Source organism: Apteryx rowi, unplaced genomic scaffold (assembly GCF_003343035.1).
Source record: "Apteryx rowi isolate R43461 unplaced genomic scaffold, aptRow1 scaffold_226, whole genome shotgun sequence".
In the NCBI taxonomy this organism is placed as follows: domain Eukaryota; kingdom Metazoa; phylum Chordata; class Aves; order Apterygiformes; family Apterygidae; genus Apteryx; species Apteryx rowi.
In genome coordinates, this window is record NW_020448597.1 from 599,367 (window position 1) to 611,716 (window position 12,350).

Below are 12,350 nucleotides of genomic sequence, written 5' to 3' on the forward strand. Positions count from 1 at the left end.
TTTCTGAGAACAGGTGATTTTATAATAAACCTATAAAATCACACATTTTTTATAAAAATGTGGTGCTTGTTACATCAGAAAAATATTACTGCATGCTGCCCTGTATTTTGTAACCTTTGGTTTATGCAGGAATATGCTGAATTTCAGTATCGGAGGAGGCACAGGCAGCGCCGACGTGGAGACATGCACAGTCTGCTGAGTAATACTCCAGATCCTGATGACCCTAGTGAGAGTACCTTAGGTATGCTCCTGTCTTCATGCTGTTTTTCCTTTCTTCTTCCCAATGCCTTTCCCTTCCTTTTTACTTCGCTAGCAGAGTCCACAGTGTTTGTTCTTCTATGGATATATTTTAAAGACGTTTCAAATACTTTGCTGTTTTCCAGGATACAACATTATTCTTCCATTTATATGTATGTTAAAAGTGTTGTTGACTTCACTGTGGCTGCTCCTCTTTTTAAGGAGAACTGTATTTATCTTCCTACTAACTACTCCTCAGCTACTGATTTACTTTTCTGAAGAAAATTTGAAGAGAACGTACTTTGTGTGACAATCTAGTCTATATACCAGCCCTTTTACACAAAGTAAAAGGAGCAGTTGTGCATGAGCAGTCAAGAAGCAGGTTCCCCTGCTGCAGGCATACTGGAAGGTCGTCATATGGCTGTATTCCAAAACCCTGCTCAGAAACTCCTGTCCTGGCAAAGACAACCCATAAACGAGCTGGCATGGGACTATCACTTCCAGCACACTGCTATTCTAATTGACGCTACAGCTGGTAGCACAGTCCCTTAAGGTTACTGTACCTTGGCTCTCTGGGCTGTCTCCATTCTGCCATAAGCTTTTGCAAAGGTGCAAAAATAGTTCATATATGATCATGCTCTGACTTGCTTTCTTCATAGCTGCCAGTGGTGTGCTCGGCCTCTAAGCTGTGCCGCACAAATTCTCATCTCCCTGTTTCATTTACTGAAGCCCTAACCACAGCTTGTTCTTTAAAAACAAAAATCCTTTACCAAGGAGAAATGAGCAAGTGCATTTTTTATTTTTGAAACAGTGAAAACAATTATCTTAAGCTTTGGTCCTTCCCTATTGTGAGTAAAATTCAAAACCATTTCGTTAGTTTGAGGACTAGAGTTTAACTAAACACTTGGATATTATAGAGAAGAACATGGCACTGCACCATATGCAAGAGAGAACTATACTTTGTTAGGCCACAGGATTAATTTGAACTGAGTTAGTCTCATTTTATTTTATTTTGAGTTTTGAAGTGAAAAAGCTTGTTTTCCAAAGTCAAAAGAATTGCATTTCCTTTTATTACAGAGTAAGTTTTTCTGGAAACAGCATTTTACTTCTATTATTTTGTTGGGTTTTTAAGAGAACAGTAATGCCATTGATTGCTGAAACATACACTAGTAACTCTTAATTGTGCTGTAATGTAATGTTGATATTACAGCTGAGTTGTCATCTTTGCAAGAACAGAGAAATGGGCCAAATTTGGTTTTAAGCCACCTGTAAATGCATCCCATATGTCTTAAGTGAGTCTTAAGCTCTAAATCACACTGAATTTCCATAGTATCTTGCACAATGGTGTAACTAATAGAAGAGAGGGACTGAAAATTGGGTGTTCTTGAGGACACAAAGTGACAGGCAAGCACAAAGGGATAAATCCAAGCTCCCACACTTGGGGCTGAGGGCATTCTGGCAGCATTTGCCATAAAGAGCATCATAAAGAGCCAGATCATGCTGAATGACAGAACAACAGAGGGAAATCCAGAATGCAAGTGGGGCAGAGAAGCCACATGTAGTATTTTTCAGAATTTTCCATAATTCATCTACGTGCCTTAGAAGTATTTTGCTCCTCTTGCCAATGGGCTTATGCTACTGATGGCATGTGCCATTCTTTCAAGGAGAGGAGGAGTGCTGCTGAGAGCAGAAAAGCACAAATGAACCAGACAGTCACTCCTAAAATAGTGGAACTGGTGTTTTGCCATTGTGTAAGAGTTGATGTGGAAGGAATGTTTTAGATGATTATTTATTTCAGAGTGAATAAAGGAGTAAAATTACACAGCTGGAATCCAAAACGAGAGGAGAAGTAGAGAAGTTAAGAAGGCTTTTCCTACTTGTTCTTTAAATGTTTTTGTTTCAATTGCCCAAACAGACACCCAGGAAGGTGGCAGTAGTAGAAGACACGGCACCTCCATGGTGAGTTCAGCTTCTATGGGTATTCTGCACAGCTCTTCGCTTCATGACTATACCCCTGTCAGTCGCTCTGAAAATCAGGATTCTCTTCAGGTATCTCCCCTAATCTCTTTTCCATTCTCTCTGCTTTGCTTGCCTCCCTGTGCTCTGCTTTTCTGTATCATTTTGTTTCTCTGCAAATTTTCGTAATTCTTCGATGAGAAAGGGAGAATCTAGGACAAAAAAATTATACATTCACACTGGTAAGTATTGCTGAACAATTGCTAATGTCACAGTAATCAGCTTTTAAATTCTGATGGCAACTGTAGAACTGTGTCAGTAAAAATTAATTCTGATAAACGACATGTAGCAATAATGAATGAATTTCAGATTTATGACCAAATTACTTTTAATCCAAGATATGTTAATAGATGAAAGTTTTATTCTGAAAGCAACCTTCTATATTTCCACAGGCTCTGAGTTCTTTAGACGAAGATGACCCAAACATCCTGCTAGCTATTCAGTTATCGTTGCAAGAATCTGGTTTGGCCATAGATGAAGAAACTAGAGACTTTCTAAATAATGAGGCATCCTTAGGAGCAATAGGTACTTCTTTGCCTACAAGACTGGACTCTGCTCCCATAAGTATAGATAACCCAAGATCAGCATTAAGCAGCTCTGAGCTGTTGGAACTTGGTGACAGTCTGATGAGACTAGGTGCAGGCAATGATCCCTTTTCAGCCGATCGTCTTCATTCACACCCCTGCAGCGATACAAGAAGTGGGTTATATTCAACATCTAGTGACGCAGATTCAAGCAGTCAGGATCCCAATACCAATGAAAATCTTCTTGGAAATATTATGGCCTGGTTTCATGACATGAACCCACAGAGCATCGCTCTGATCCCCTCAGCAAGTACAGAAACAGATGAGGATTCACAGCAACCCAGTACTGAAGATGGGTCAGCAGGGCAAGCAAATGTTATAGACATAGGACTGGAGCCTCAGGAAGAGCATGCGCTGTTTGAGGATGCACTCAAAAATGAAGGCAGAGGAACCCAAACAGAGGAGAGTACTTCTGAAGAAAACATTATTCCAGGTGAAACAGTATCACAAAGTGGTGATCATACCAGGGAAGTAACAAGCAGCATGGATGCTTCAGAAGATATTTCAAGTCAGATTCCTCAGACCTCAAGTGAATGGATTGAACACGTGCATCTGGTATGAACAAGAATTAAAACTGGAGTGAATGAATGGCAGTGACAGATGGTACAGTATGTGGAGTAAGCACTATGGAGGCTTTGATCCACATAATTACAGCTCAGTTGTAACCACTGACGTAACAATGGATACTTAGGAGTTCTCTTGAATTGTAGTTCTTTATAATAATGTGAACCTTTCAAGGAATATCCTTTGCATTTAATTAGGTAGTACTTGCCTTTTTGCTCTCAAGAAAAAGGAATAAGTAGGTTGTACTCCACATTCCTAATACAGTGCAGCATCTGTTTAGCCTTAGGTTGATGATCCTTAACTTGAAAGTACGGATTAAAGGCTTACACTGACTATTTTGTTTGTTTTTCCTAAGAAATAGTTTATTCCATTTTTTAGAACTGATTCTTTCACCAAAATAATATTTAGTAATTCATTTGCATTTTGTTTTGGTTTTCCATAACTTTTCCTTACTGATTTTTCATTTTTGTTAGCAGTGTGAACTGAGGTATTTAATGCTTCTCTTTAGTACTGCTCCAGGAACAAGTTATAGGGGATCTACTTTCACATTAAAATCAAAGATTTTTTCATGTCTATTTACAGTCCAAATGTGCCAAACTGTGAATAGTTAGTTGGCTGTAGCTTAATGAAACAGTGCAGTGTTACTCTATCAAACTAATCCCACAATTTTTAGTAGTGAAAGAAACCACTGGGTAGCATTGCTTCTCTAATTTAACTGGCATGTATTGCCATGGTGACTGCATTTAATTAAATGTAGCCTGTATCTTAAGTTAATAAAACCTAATGCTGCTGTTAAACAGTTATTTTAAATATTAAAATACAGTTAGTTAGCAACAGCTATGCTGTATTTTAAGAGACACTTTAATGGAAGTGCAATCATAGCTCTTTGTTTTCATAATTCTACAAAGCATTCTATGCACTAATAGTGCAATTACTTTTAATGGTAACATTTTATAAAAATATAGGAATACAGAATTTTCATATATTAGCCACTCCCACAATTAAAGTTCAGATAACACAGTTTGCTCAACATGTTACGGTGCCTTTGCCTAACCCAACTGGATAGTTGCCACAGTTAAACAAGTAATTCAAATTCATTGTCTGTTCTGGAGTAACTATGCTATTAATTGCAAAGACCTCCATAAAACCACCCATGGCCTTGCCTTTACAGTAAATAACTAAATGTTCAGTCAGTGTTTTTGCATAAAAAAAACCCTGCTAGATATCTGTTCAATTGCACAATATATTCATTTGCTGTGTGATTACTGTTTAGTGTAAAAACAACAAAAAAAACCCTCTTCCTAGTTGTTGTACCGTGAAAAAAAAATACTGGTTTTAGATTTGCTTAAAAGCATCAGTCTACAGTTAGTGAGATGATACAATGGTACAGTATGTAATTACAACTAGAGTAAGTTGTTGAAATGGTTGTTTTAATTACATATAATCAAAACCTGTCATAATACAAGCAAATTATGTACACTCCATTTTAAGTTTTGCTTAACTGTTACCAGAGATTTGTTGATACACTACTGAGTGTGTATAGGCAAGTGTCATGATAGCAAAGTTTACGTACTGATTACTGTGAGTTCAAGTGAGTGTTTTGGTAACTAATTCATGCAAATCCTGCTTTTGAACCTTGCAGCCACAGGGTTCATATTAGTAAAAAATGAAGTAAGAATATTTTACCCTTACCCCATAAAAAAACTAGTTCATTTTGCAAGCATCTTTAGAGAAAATGGAACAGAATAGTCTCAAACCGTTCTCCAACTTTTCCTCTAGCTGCCCTGTTCTCAACATAATCATGAACTCTTGGACATCTTTGAAAAATATCTATTTTTAATTGTTCAATGGTATAAAATCCTATAACCTAAAATAGTTCTTTATGAACTATCATCATGAATTGGTCTGAAAGTTGTTTAACTCACATATAGCTTCCTTGAATTGTATTTTCTGAATAGAACGATTCTCACAATGATTGTGTGTATTGCATTGAAATGTTTTGCAAAGCTACAGTAAGATATGTAAGAGTGCTCTCTGTGAAGATAGTGAAATTTGTGGGTTCTGGTTTTTTGTAATTTGGTTAGGTTGTGCAGTATATCCATTGTTTCTGTATTACTCTTATAAGCATGAAATTACCCTATTAAATTTGTATTTTCTTGGTACTTATTTTAACACCATAGTCATTGACTTTACAATTCAAAAATAAAGTTTGGCAAGACTATTTTGTAAACCTGTTAATTTTATAATGTAAAAAAATTAACCTAACCTTGAATTGTTATTTGCACTTTCATAGTCTATACTTGATACATTCCCACTTTATATACAAGTAGGATACTACAACCATGTAGATGTTTGGCCAAATGAATGCTGTTAATAATATGTAAAATTCTTTGATTAAACATTTATTACTTAAACTAATTCCATTCTGTCTCATTACATCTTAGACTTACTGTAGCAGATTCTTAAGACTGATGACAGTTTTTAGGATATAGTCAGTCCTGTGCCAGATTAGCTGGGGGACCTACAAGAAGTTGAATGTTTTAATTTGTAAATGTAAGATGCCTATATTCATTAAGTTTTAAAAACAAAATCTAAAGCAGACAATTTTGCTTAAGTTGCTACCACCACATTATGCACTTGTTTTTAGTAACGGAATAGTGGCACAAAAGAGAGTGCAGGGACTAAGTGTTGAAGAAGATACCATTACTTAGACTGAGTAGAACTGATGAGAGACTAAACCTAAACACTGCATATTAAGATAGAAATTAAATGTAGATACTGATCTGCTTGTTCAAGAAAACATTAATAGCCTGATCCTGCTGAGTTTTACCCCGAGTTCCTAAATTCTGCCACTTAATAATACCCAATCTTCCTTAATACCAGGATATTCCAGGCTGCCTCTGTATGTTAACAAGCAGTAAACTATTCTGTTCATTGTTACAATAATTTAGTTAGCTTCCTCCAACAAGCATGCAAAAATCCTGGAGAGCTTCTAAAATCCAATGTACAAATCTGAGTTAGTTGGTTTGGGTTTGCATGACACTATCCAATCACCTGCTGCAGTGGTTTCACTGAATATGCTACAGTTATCAAGTACTCAGTTTTACTAAGATATTGAGCAGCATGAGAGAGAGATTTGTTTTTCTGGCAGCTAGAACATATTAATAGATATTCAAATCTAAACCATATTTTGTGAGGTGTTTTAAATCACAACAACACGCTTTAAAATTAGACACCCCCTCCAACCCAGGTTCAGAGGTCTGCTTATCAAGCCTGATTTCACTGTTATCTTCTCCTCCTTCTCTCTCCCTTTCCCAGCACACATCAGGCATCCCAAAATAATGCTCACAGGGGTTGGTAAGAATGGAAGTCAAACACAGATACAGGGGTAGCTAGTTACTTTACTGAAAACTGTGCAGACAATCTAATCTACTCTGAGTTATTAGACAACATAACAATTATTGTCCCTGTTACTGTTGCAGGTCAGCCAGATATGGAAATTTGAAAGATGTAGAGAAGCTAGTGAAGATGCAAAACTGAATATCAATTTACCATTTAGTCCTGTTAGCTGAACACAGGATATGCACTGAAAGGAGGCGATGGATCCCCTGTAATTACTGCATGAGATGGGTTTTCTGTCAGTCTTTGCAGAAGGGCAAAGGAATGAATGAAGTCTTGACTTTCTGCAATGATATGCTTTCAGTCGACTTCTTTAAAAATAGTCAAGCGTAGCATTTATACTATTGTCCAAATATATAACAACGTAAAACAATGTAAGTAGTTCATGAAAACTTATTTAAAATACAATAATGGACTAAATAAAAAATGCTTCCTAACTTCTTAACTGCAAAGCCCTGTTTTCTCCTACTCTTCAGAGACACTTAAGATTACATCTCACTAGCAAAATGTTAAAGCTAACTGTTGACAGGATGGTGTCACATTAAATTATGCAGGTCTTGATCTTTATAGAACCCCTTTCTGTAGTGACATATGAAGCTGACAAAATTTTTTGTACGTATTTTTCATTAGCCTTACACTTTGAAATTATGCCACAGTTCCCTTTTTAGGTCATCTGCATGAAAATCCAAATAAATGAAATACAAGCAAGAAAATATTTAAGATATCCAGATAGAGGTTCCGTACTGCAAATACACAATCTTCAGGATTCAGGATAGTGATGTTTTCCTCTAAGCATGAGCCACATATCCACCACAAGATACTGCAAAAAAAATAAGGAGGGGGTTGTCTTAGGGTTTTACATAAGACCTGTCAACTACATAAAAATGATTCATCTTCCCACTAAACTGAGGTGTGTTTATGAGTCCAGGTGCTTTTCTACAAGCAACAGTGAACATTACTGAAATTATTCATTGCTTATATTTTGGCCACTCCATCTTCTGCTCAGATTACCAGATCAATTTTATTCATAAAATAATCTCTTTGGAAAAAAAAAAGTCTTACTCAAACATTAGCATTTTTACTTCTGCAAACACCACAGTCAATCCTGATATCTACCTGGATATGTTTGCCTATGGCAGACCATGTAGCCAACATCATCATCTTAGGGGTGTATACAAACAGCAATGTGATATAAACTAGCCAGTCAAGATTCAGTGATAAGTTTACAAAGAATACTACATGAATGTTATAGCAGAAAGCTTTACTCTCTGCAATTAAAAAAAAAAGATATTATTTTGAAATTGGTTTCATTAAACCCCTTTATTTTCTGTCCAGTTGTCTGTGGAGTTTGAGGCTGCCCTTCTGACCCTTATGCCTTTATGTATGATGCAGCAGCTGACAGCCACTTAAATTTCCCATTCCATTTCTATGAGCATATATATACAGGGTTATTGAGCACTACAGTCCAAATTCCGCCTGACTATAGTTCAGCCATCCAACCTGCTTCTCCACAATTTTAGATGAATTTTCTCCTGGAAGGCAGATGAAATAGACTCTAAGTGAAAACCACTCTTGCTCAATTTGAACAAAGTGAATACAATATACATGGCACAGAAGAAGAACCATCAGGACATAGACCTTTATGATGTATATAATGTTTATTCATTATATAAAGAGAAGTATTAACTAGCTAGATGAAATAACTTCCCCTTGATACACAGCCAGTCTCGACATATTTTTCTACTTTCTGCTACCCTATAGCTCTTCTCCACATAGCATTAGAGCTTTAAATTAGCTAAATGTGCGAGATAACACCAAAGATGCATTTTGAATAGACTATTAAAAAATACTTACTATACTAAAGACCAGTGTTCCAAATAGGGCATGAACTATTTGTAGCCTGTTAAGAAAAAGGATGAAACATTTTTCATAAATGATCTGACTAGCTCTGAAGACTTTCAGTGGAAATATTTACACTGAAACACAACAGCAATTGGTTATGTAAAAAAAAAAAGTCAGCTCATTATTTACTATTACATTGCTACTTTCATGCTTATTAGCCCTTGTAAGTCTTCCTTGACTACAGGGCTTCTGCTATATCAACACAGCAGTCCAATTTCATCTTTGAAGAAACCTAACTGATGTCAAATATGGAGGAGGGTAGTTCTGCGTTCATTCTCTACATATTAATGACAATGTAGAGAAAGGATGAAGTTCACTTATGAAGGGCAAAAAGAAATAAAACAGGAAATGTAGGGAAAACACCCAGACTAAACTGTGGAAAAATATTCTAGGCAAGTTTGAACTGGTTGCAGAGGCCATCAAACCATGCAAAGTGCCCTGTGTCTTCACAGCAAATGAAAAGTATACTCACAAATGATTGCAAGATGGCACAAAGAATGCCAAAGGCTGCTCATACCAAGATCAAAACCAGGAGTATTCCAGTCACTACCGTGAAGTCCCGCTGGAGATAAAAATGAAACTCAGCTCGGTTTATGGCCTACCACAGCAGATCCTTTGACCAGTCCAAAAAGAAACAAAAAGGTCACAAAATTATGCTTTGAGCCTGCCACCTTCCAGAAGTCCAGAAAGGCTTCCACAATGTCTCAGAAACAGGGACTCCCCATGCTTTATATAAAAGTAGAGCCACAGAAGCAGCTGAGCACCACTTTAACCTTTCAAGCACCACTACATCCTAAATCATCTTCTCAATAATCTATATTTTGCCAGGAGACATATGTCAATGAATGGGTCCCTGGTGCCAGCAAATTCCTCAGCCAGTGGCTTGATTTGAAACCCCGCAGGCATCATGCCTCCAGCACACTTTCTGACAGAGCTAACACAGCAACCAGCATGTACTGCAACGTACGTGCACACATGCCTCCAACAGCCTGCTGATTAAGGCACTCCTCTAGAAGTCAGTCGCTCCTGCTTAGGACCCTATGGTGCTCAACCTGAAAGTCTTTGACTAAGGGTCTTGAAGCCAAGTTTTCCACATTCCTAGAGCATATTCCCTCATCACAGGCCTATTTTTTTTCTAGTAAGAGTTTCTCCTTCTGTTCCTCTTGTATAAATAGCTACAAAGAGGCTCAAGCTAGAGATAGTATGCAGTTACAGCCGACAGTTTTGGACATTCACATAGACAGGTTAGGTGACAGAACACCCAAAGACTGTGCACTGCAACCTTTGATTTAGTTTTGGAATTGACTTTCACATCTTCCATGCTCTGAAAGGCATTCCTGGGGAAATTCCAAAGGCAGGGTGCAAAAAAGCAGCTCTAGACAGTGTAACATCATAGTGCAGAAAAAAAGGCAGCTGAGGATGCATCAGAAGTGTGTGTCAGTGGGGGATGCCTACCCCAGAAGAAAATTTCATCAAAAAATACATTCACTGGTAACCCCAAGTAACCTTTTAAGTAAGTGCAGCTGATTTGAAAAGGACAGATATTTGACATATTCTTGAAATCTAAGTGTAAAGCAGCCATAAAAATGGCAATGGTAAATAACTGAAATTGCTTCCCATGTAATATGAAATCTTACCAAACTGGCAGACCTCCTTTACATTTTTTTTATCAATTAAATAAATTTTTATTAATTGAAGTAAAAGTTTAGGTAATTAACAAGTTAATTTACATGCACAGTGGGAATGTGCATGTTGTGCCATTACGAATCAGTGTTGACTTGCAGCTGTCATGCTAGCCAGTAATGGAGACATGAGAACATTATTTAACAAAAAACATAAAGAAAATTAACTTCCTTAGTCACAGTTCAACAGCAATACCTACTTTTGTCAATAGTGCAAAGAGAGACAATCCCACAGTCACAAATAAAGTTGCATATAAAGATCACATCACTGCATCAACATCATAGAGGCTAAACCTTATTTTATTGACATGCAGTTTAACTGGCACCACTAATTCAAATTCTATTCAGAGATTTACGCTAAAACTGCTCCAAGCGTTAGACCCTCAAGAACTGTCTAAAATGAAGCAGAAACAGTAAGCTGTAAAGATAACCTGTTAAGCAGGAAGCCTGTACTACAGGATTCCCATTTGCAAGAAGATGTAACAGTGAAAAACTTGTCAACTGTCGTAAAAAAAAAAGTCCTGAGAGCCTGAACTGATGAAATATGACAAGTGCAGAAATATTAGCTTCTGTTAAAAGGTATATTTTTGTTCTTACTGCGTCACACAAGCATTTTAGAGTAGATATTAGTTCTAAAAACAGCTTTAGCATGCATTGAAAGAACAAAGTGGCTTTGATCCTGGTATGTTATTTCTGCCATAACTTGACCTAGCCATGTCCCACAGGTCCAAAAAATGAACACCTCAGAAAATCTGGAGTTAGTTCTTGGCTCTGTCACACACTTGAATGAGTAAATAAGAAGTTGCGAAGACTTATGCATGTTATTCATGCAAGTAATACATCCTGCAATACATTTCAAGAATACCATCATTTCAAAGCAAATTTTAGCTACAGGAATCAAGAGAATAAAATGTGGTCCTCTCAAGAGAAAATAAGTATAGAACCTTAGTACAGGACCATGCGGAAATGCAAAGGGCACCAGTTAGTCAGATTCGTATCAGATTACAAGCACTTGCAGAGAATATATTTCCAAAAAAGCACTCCAGGTACATCCTCTGCAGCTGACTGTGGAACAGTGATGCACAGACAATTAGAATAAAGGGTTCTTCAGATGTAACCCATCAGAGTGTAGGTTAGCAGCAGGAAACTAATTGGAACCAATGCAGTTAAATACACTGCAAAACAATTTAAGCAGGAGATGCACGAGTGTGTATGGATATACACTACTTCTAACAAATAATTGACACATTCCTCAAAAGTTCCTAAGAAGAAATGATTCTGCACTAACAGCTAGTGTCACTAACACTCCCACTCCTCAAGTGGAGCCAACATGTTGGTTTTGGCAGCTCCTTATCCTGTCTGTTGACATTTGAAGTCCCTCAGAACAGGGACAGGCTCAGATGACTCCAAAGAGCTTAGCCAAGAGGACCCCACTATTTTGATGCAAAAAATAAATAAAATTAAGTGAAAACGACAAATAAGGGAACAAAGACATTGCTCATTTCAACAAAATACTTACAAATAATGCCGGTAAAATGAAATTAAATGGAACTTTTTGGCGGGTGTTGCCACAGCAGGCAAGCACAATGGCCAGAATAAAGATGGCTGGGCTAAAAGGAAGACCTTTTGTTAAATACTTTCAATGAAACAGTTGCAGTTATACAATATAAAGTGATACATCCAGTTATAATTTCATGTTAAATATTCACCATAAGGCAAAGATTCAACCTCTGTTTTATTCAGTATATGACATATCTCTTCCTAGTAGCCAGATAGCATATACTCACCTAAGAGAGTATGAAAACCAAGGATTCATGCTTATCCATTGTCCAAGTGTGATCCTAGGAAGAGACAAAAGGCACAGAAATTTTCAGCTCATACTATCCAGAAATGGATTATTTAAAATTACTTGGGCATGCTTTCCTTCGAGGCCTTTGTTCAAGTATTATTTGCAGTTGGTATATTC

The 12,350-nt window shown here is 37.1% G+C and overlaps 1 protein-coding gene across 6 annotated transcripts in view; it reads left to right on the forward strand.

Annotated features, from left to right (window-relative positions):
- Nucleotides 1-5,831, forward strand: part of ANKIB1 (ankyrin repeat and IBR domain containing 1) — a 73,556-nt gene extending 67,725 nt beyond the window's left edge. For 2 of the 6 annotated variants that reach the window (XM_026065350.1, XM_026065353.1), the window contains 3 exons: nt 130-241; nt 2,153-2,286; nt 2,646-5,830. In XM_026065350.1, coding sequence (XP_025921135.1) covers nt 130-241; nt 2,153-2,286; nt 2,646-3,398 — 999 coding nt within the window. In that variant the 3' untranslated portion in view covers nt 3,399-5,830. Of the gene's footprint in view, nt 1-129; nt 242-2,152; nt 2,287-2,645 lie in introns of all 6 variants that reach the window. The other 4 variants (XM_026065355.1, XM_026065354.1, XM_026065352.1 and 1 more) reach the window with 3 other exon arrangements.
- The last annotated feature ends 6,519 nt before the right edge of the window (nt 5,832-12,350 follow it).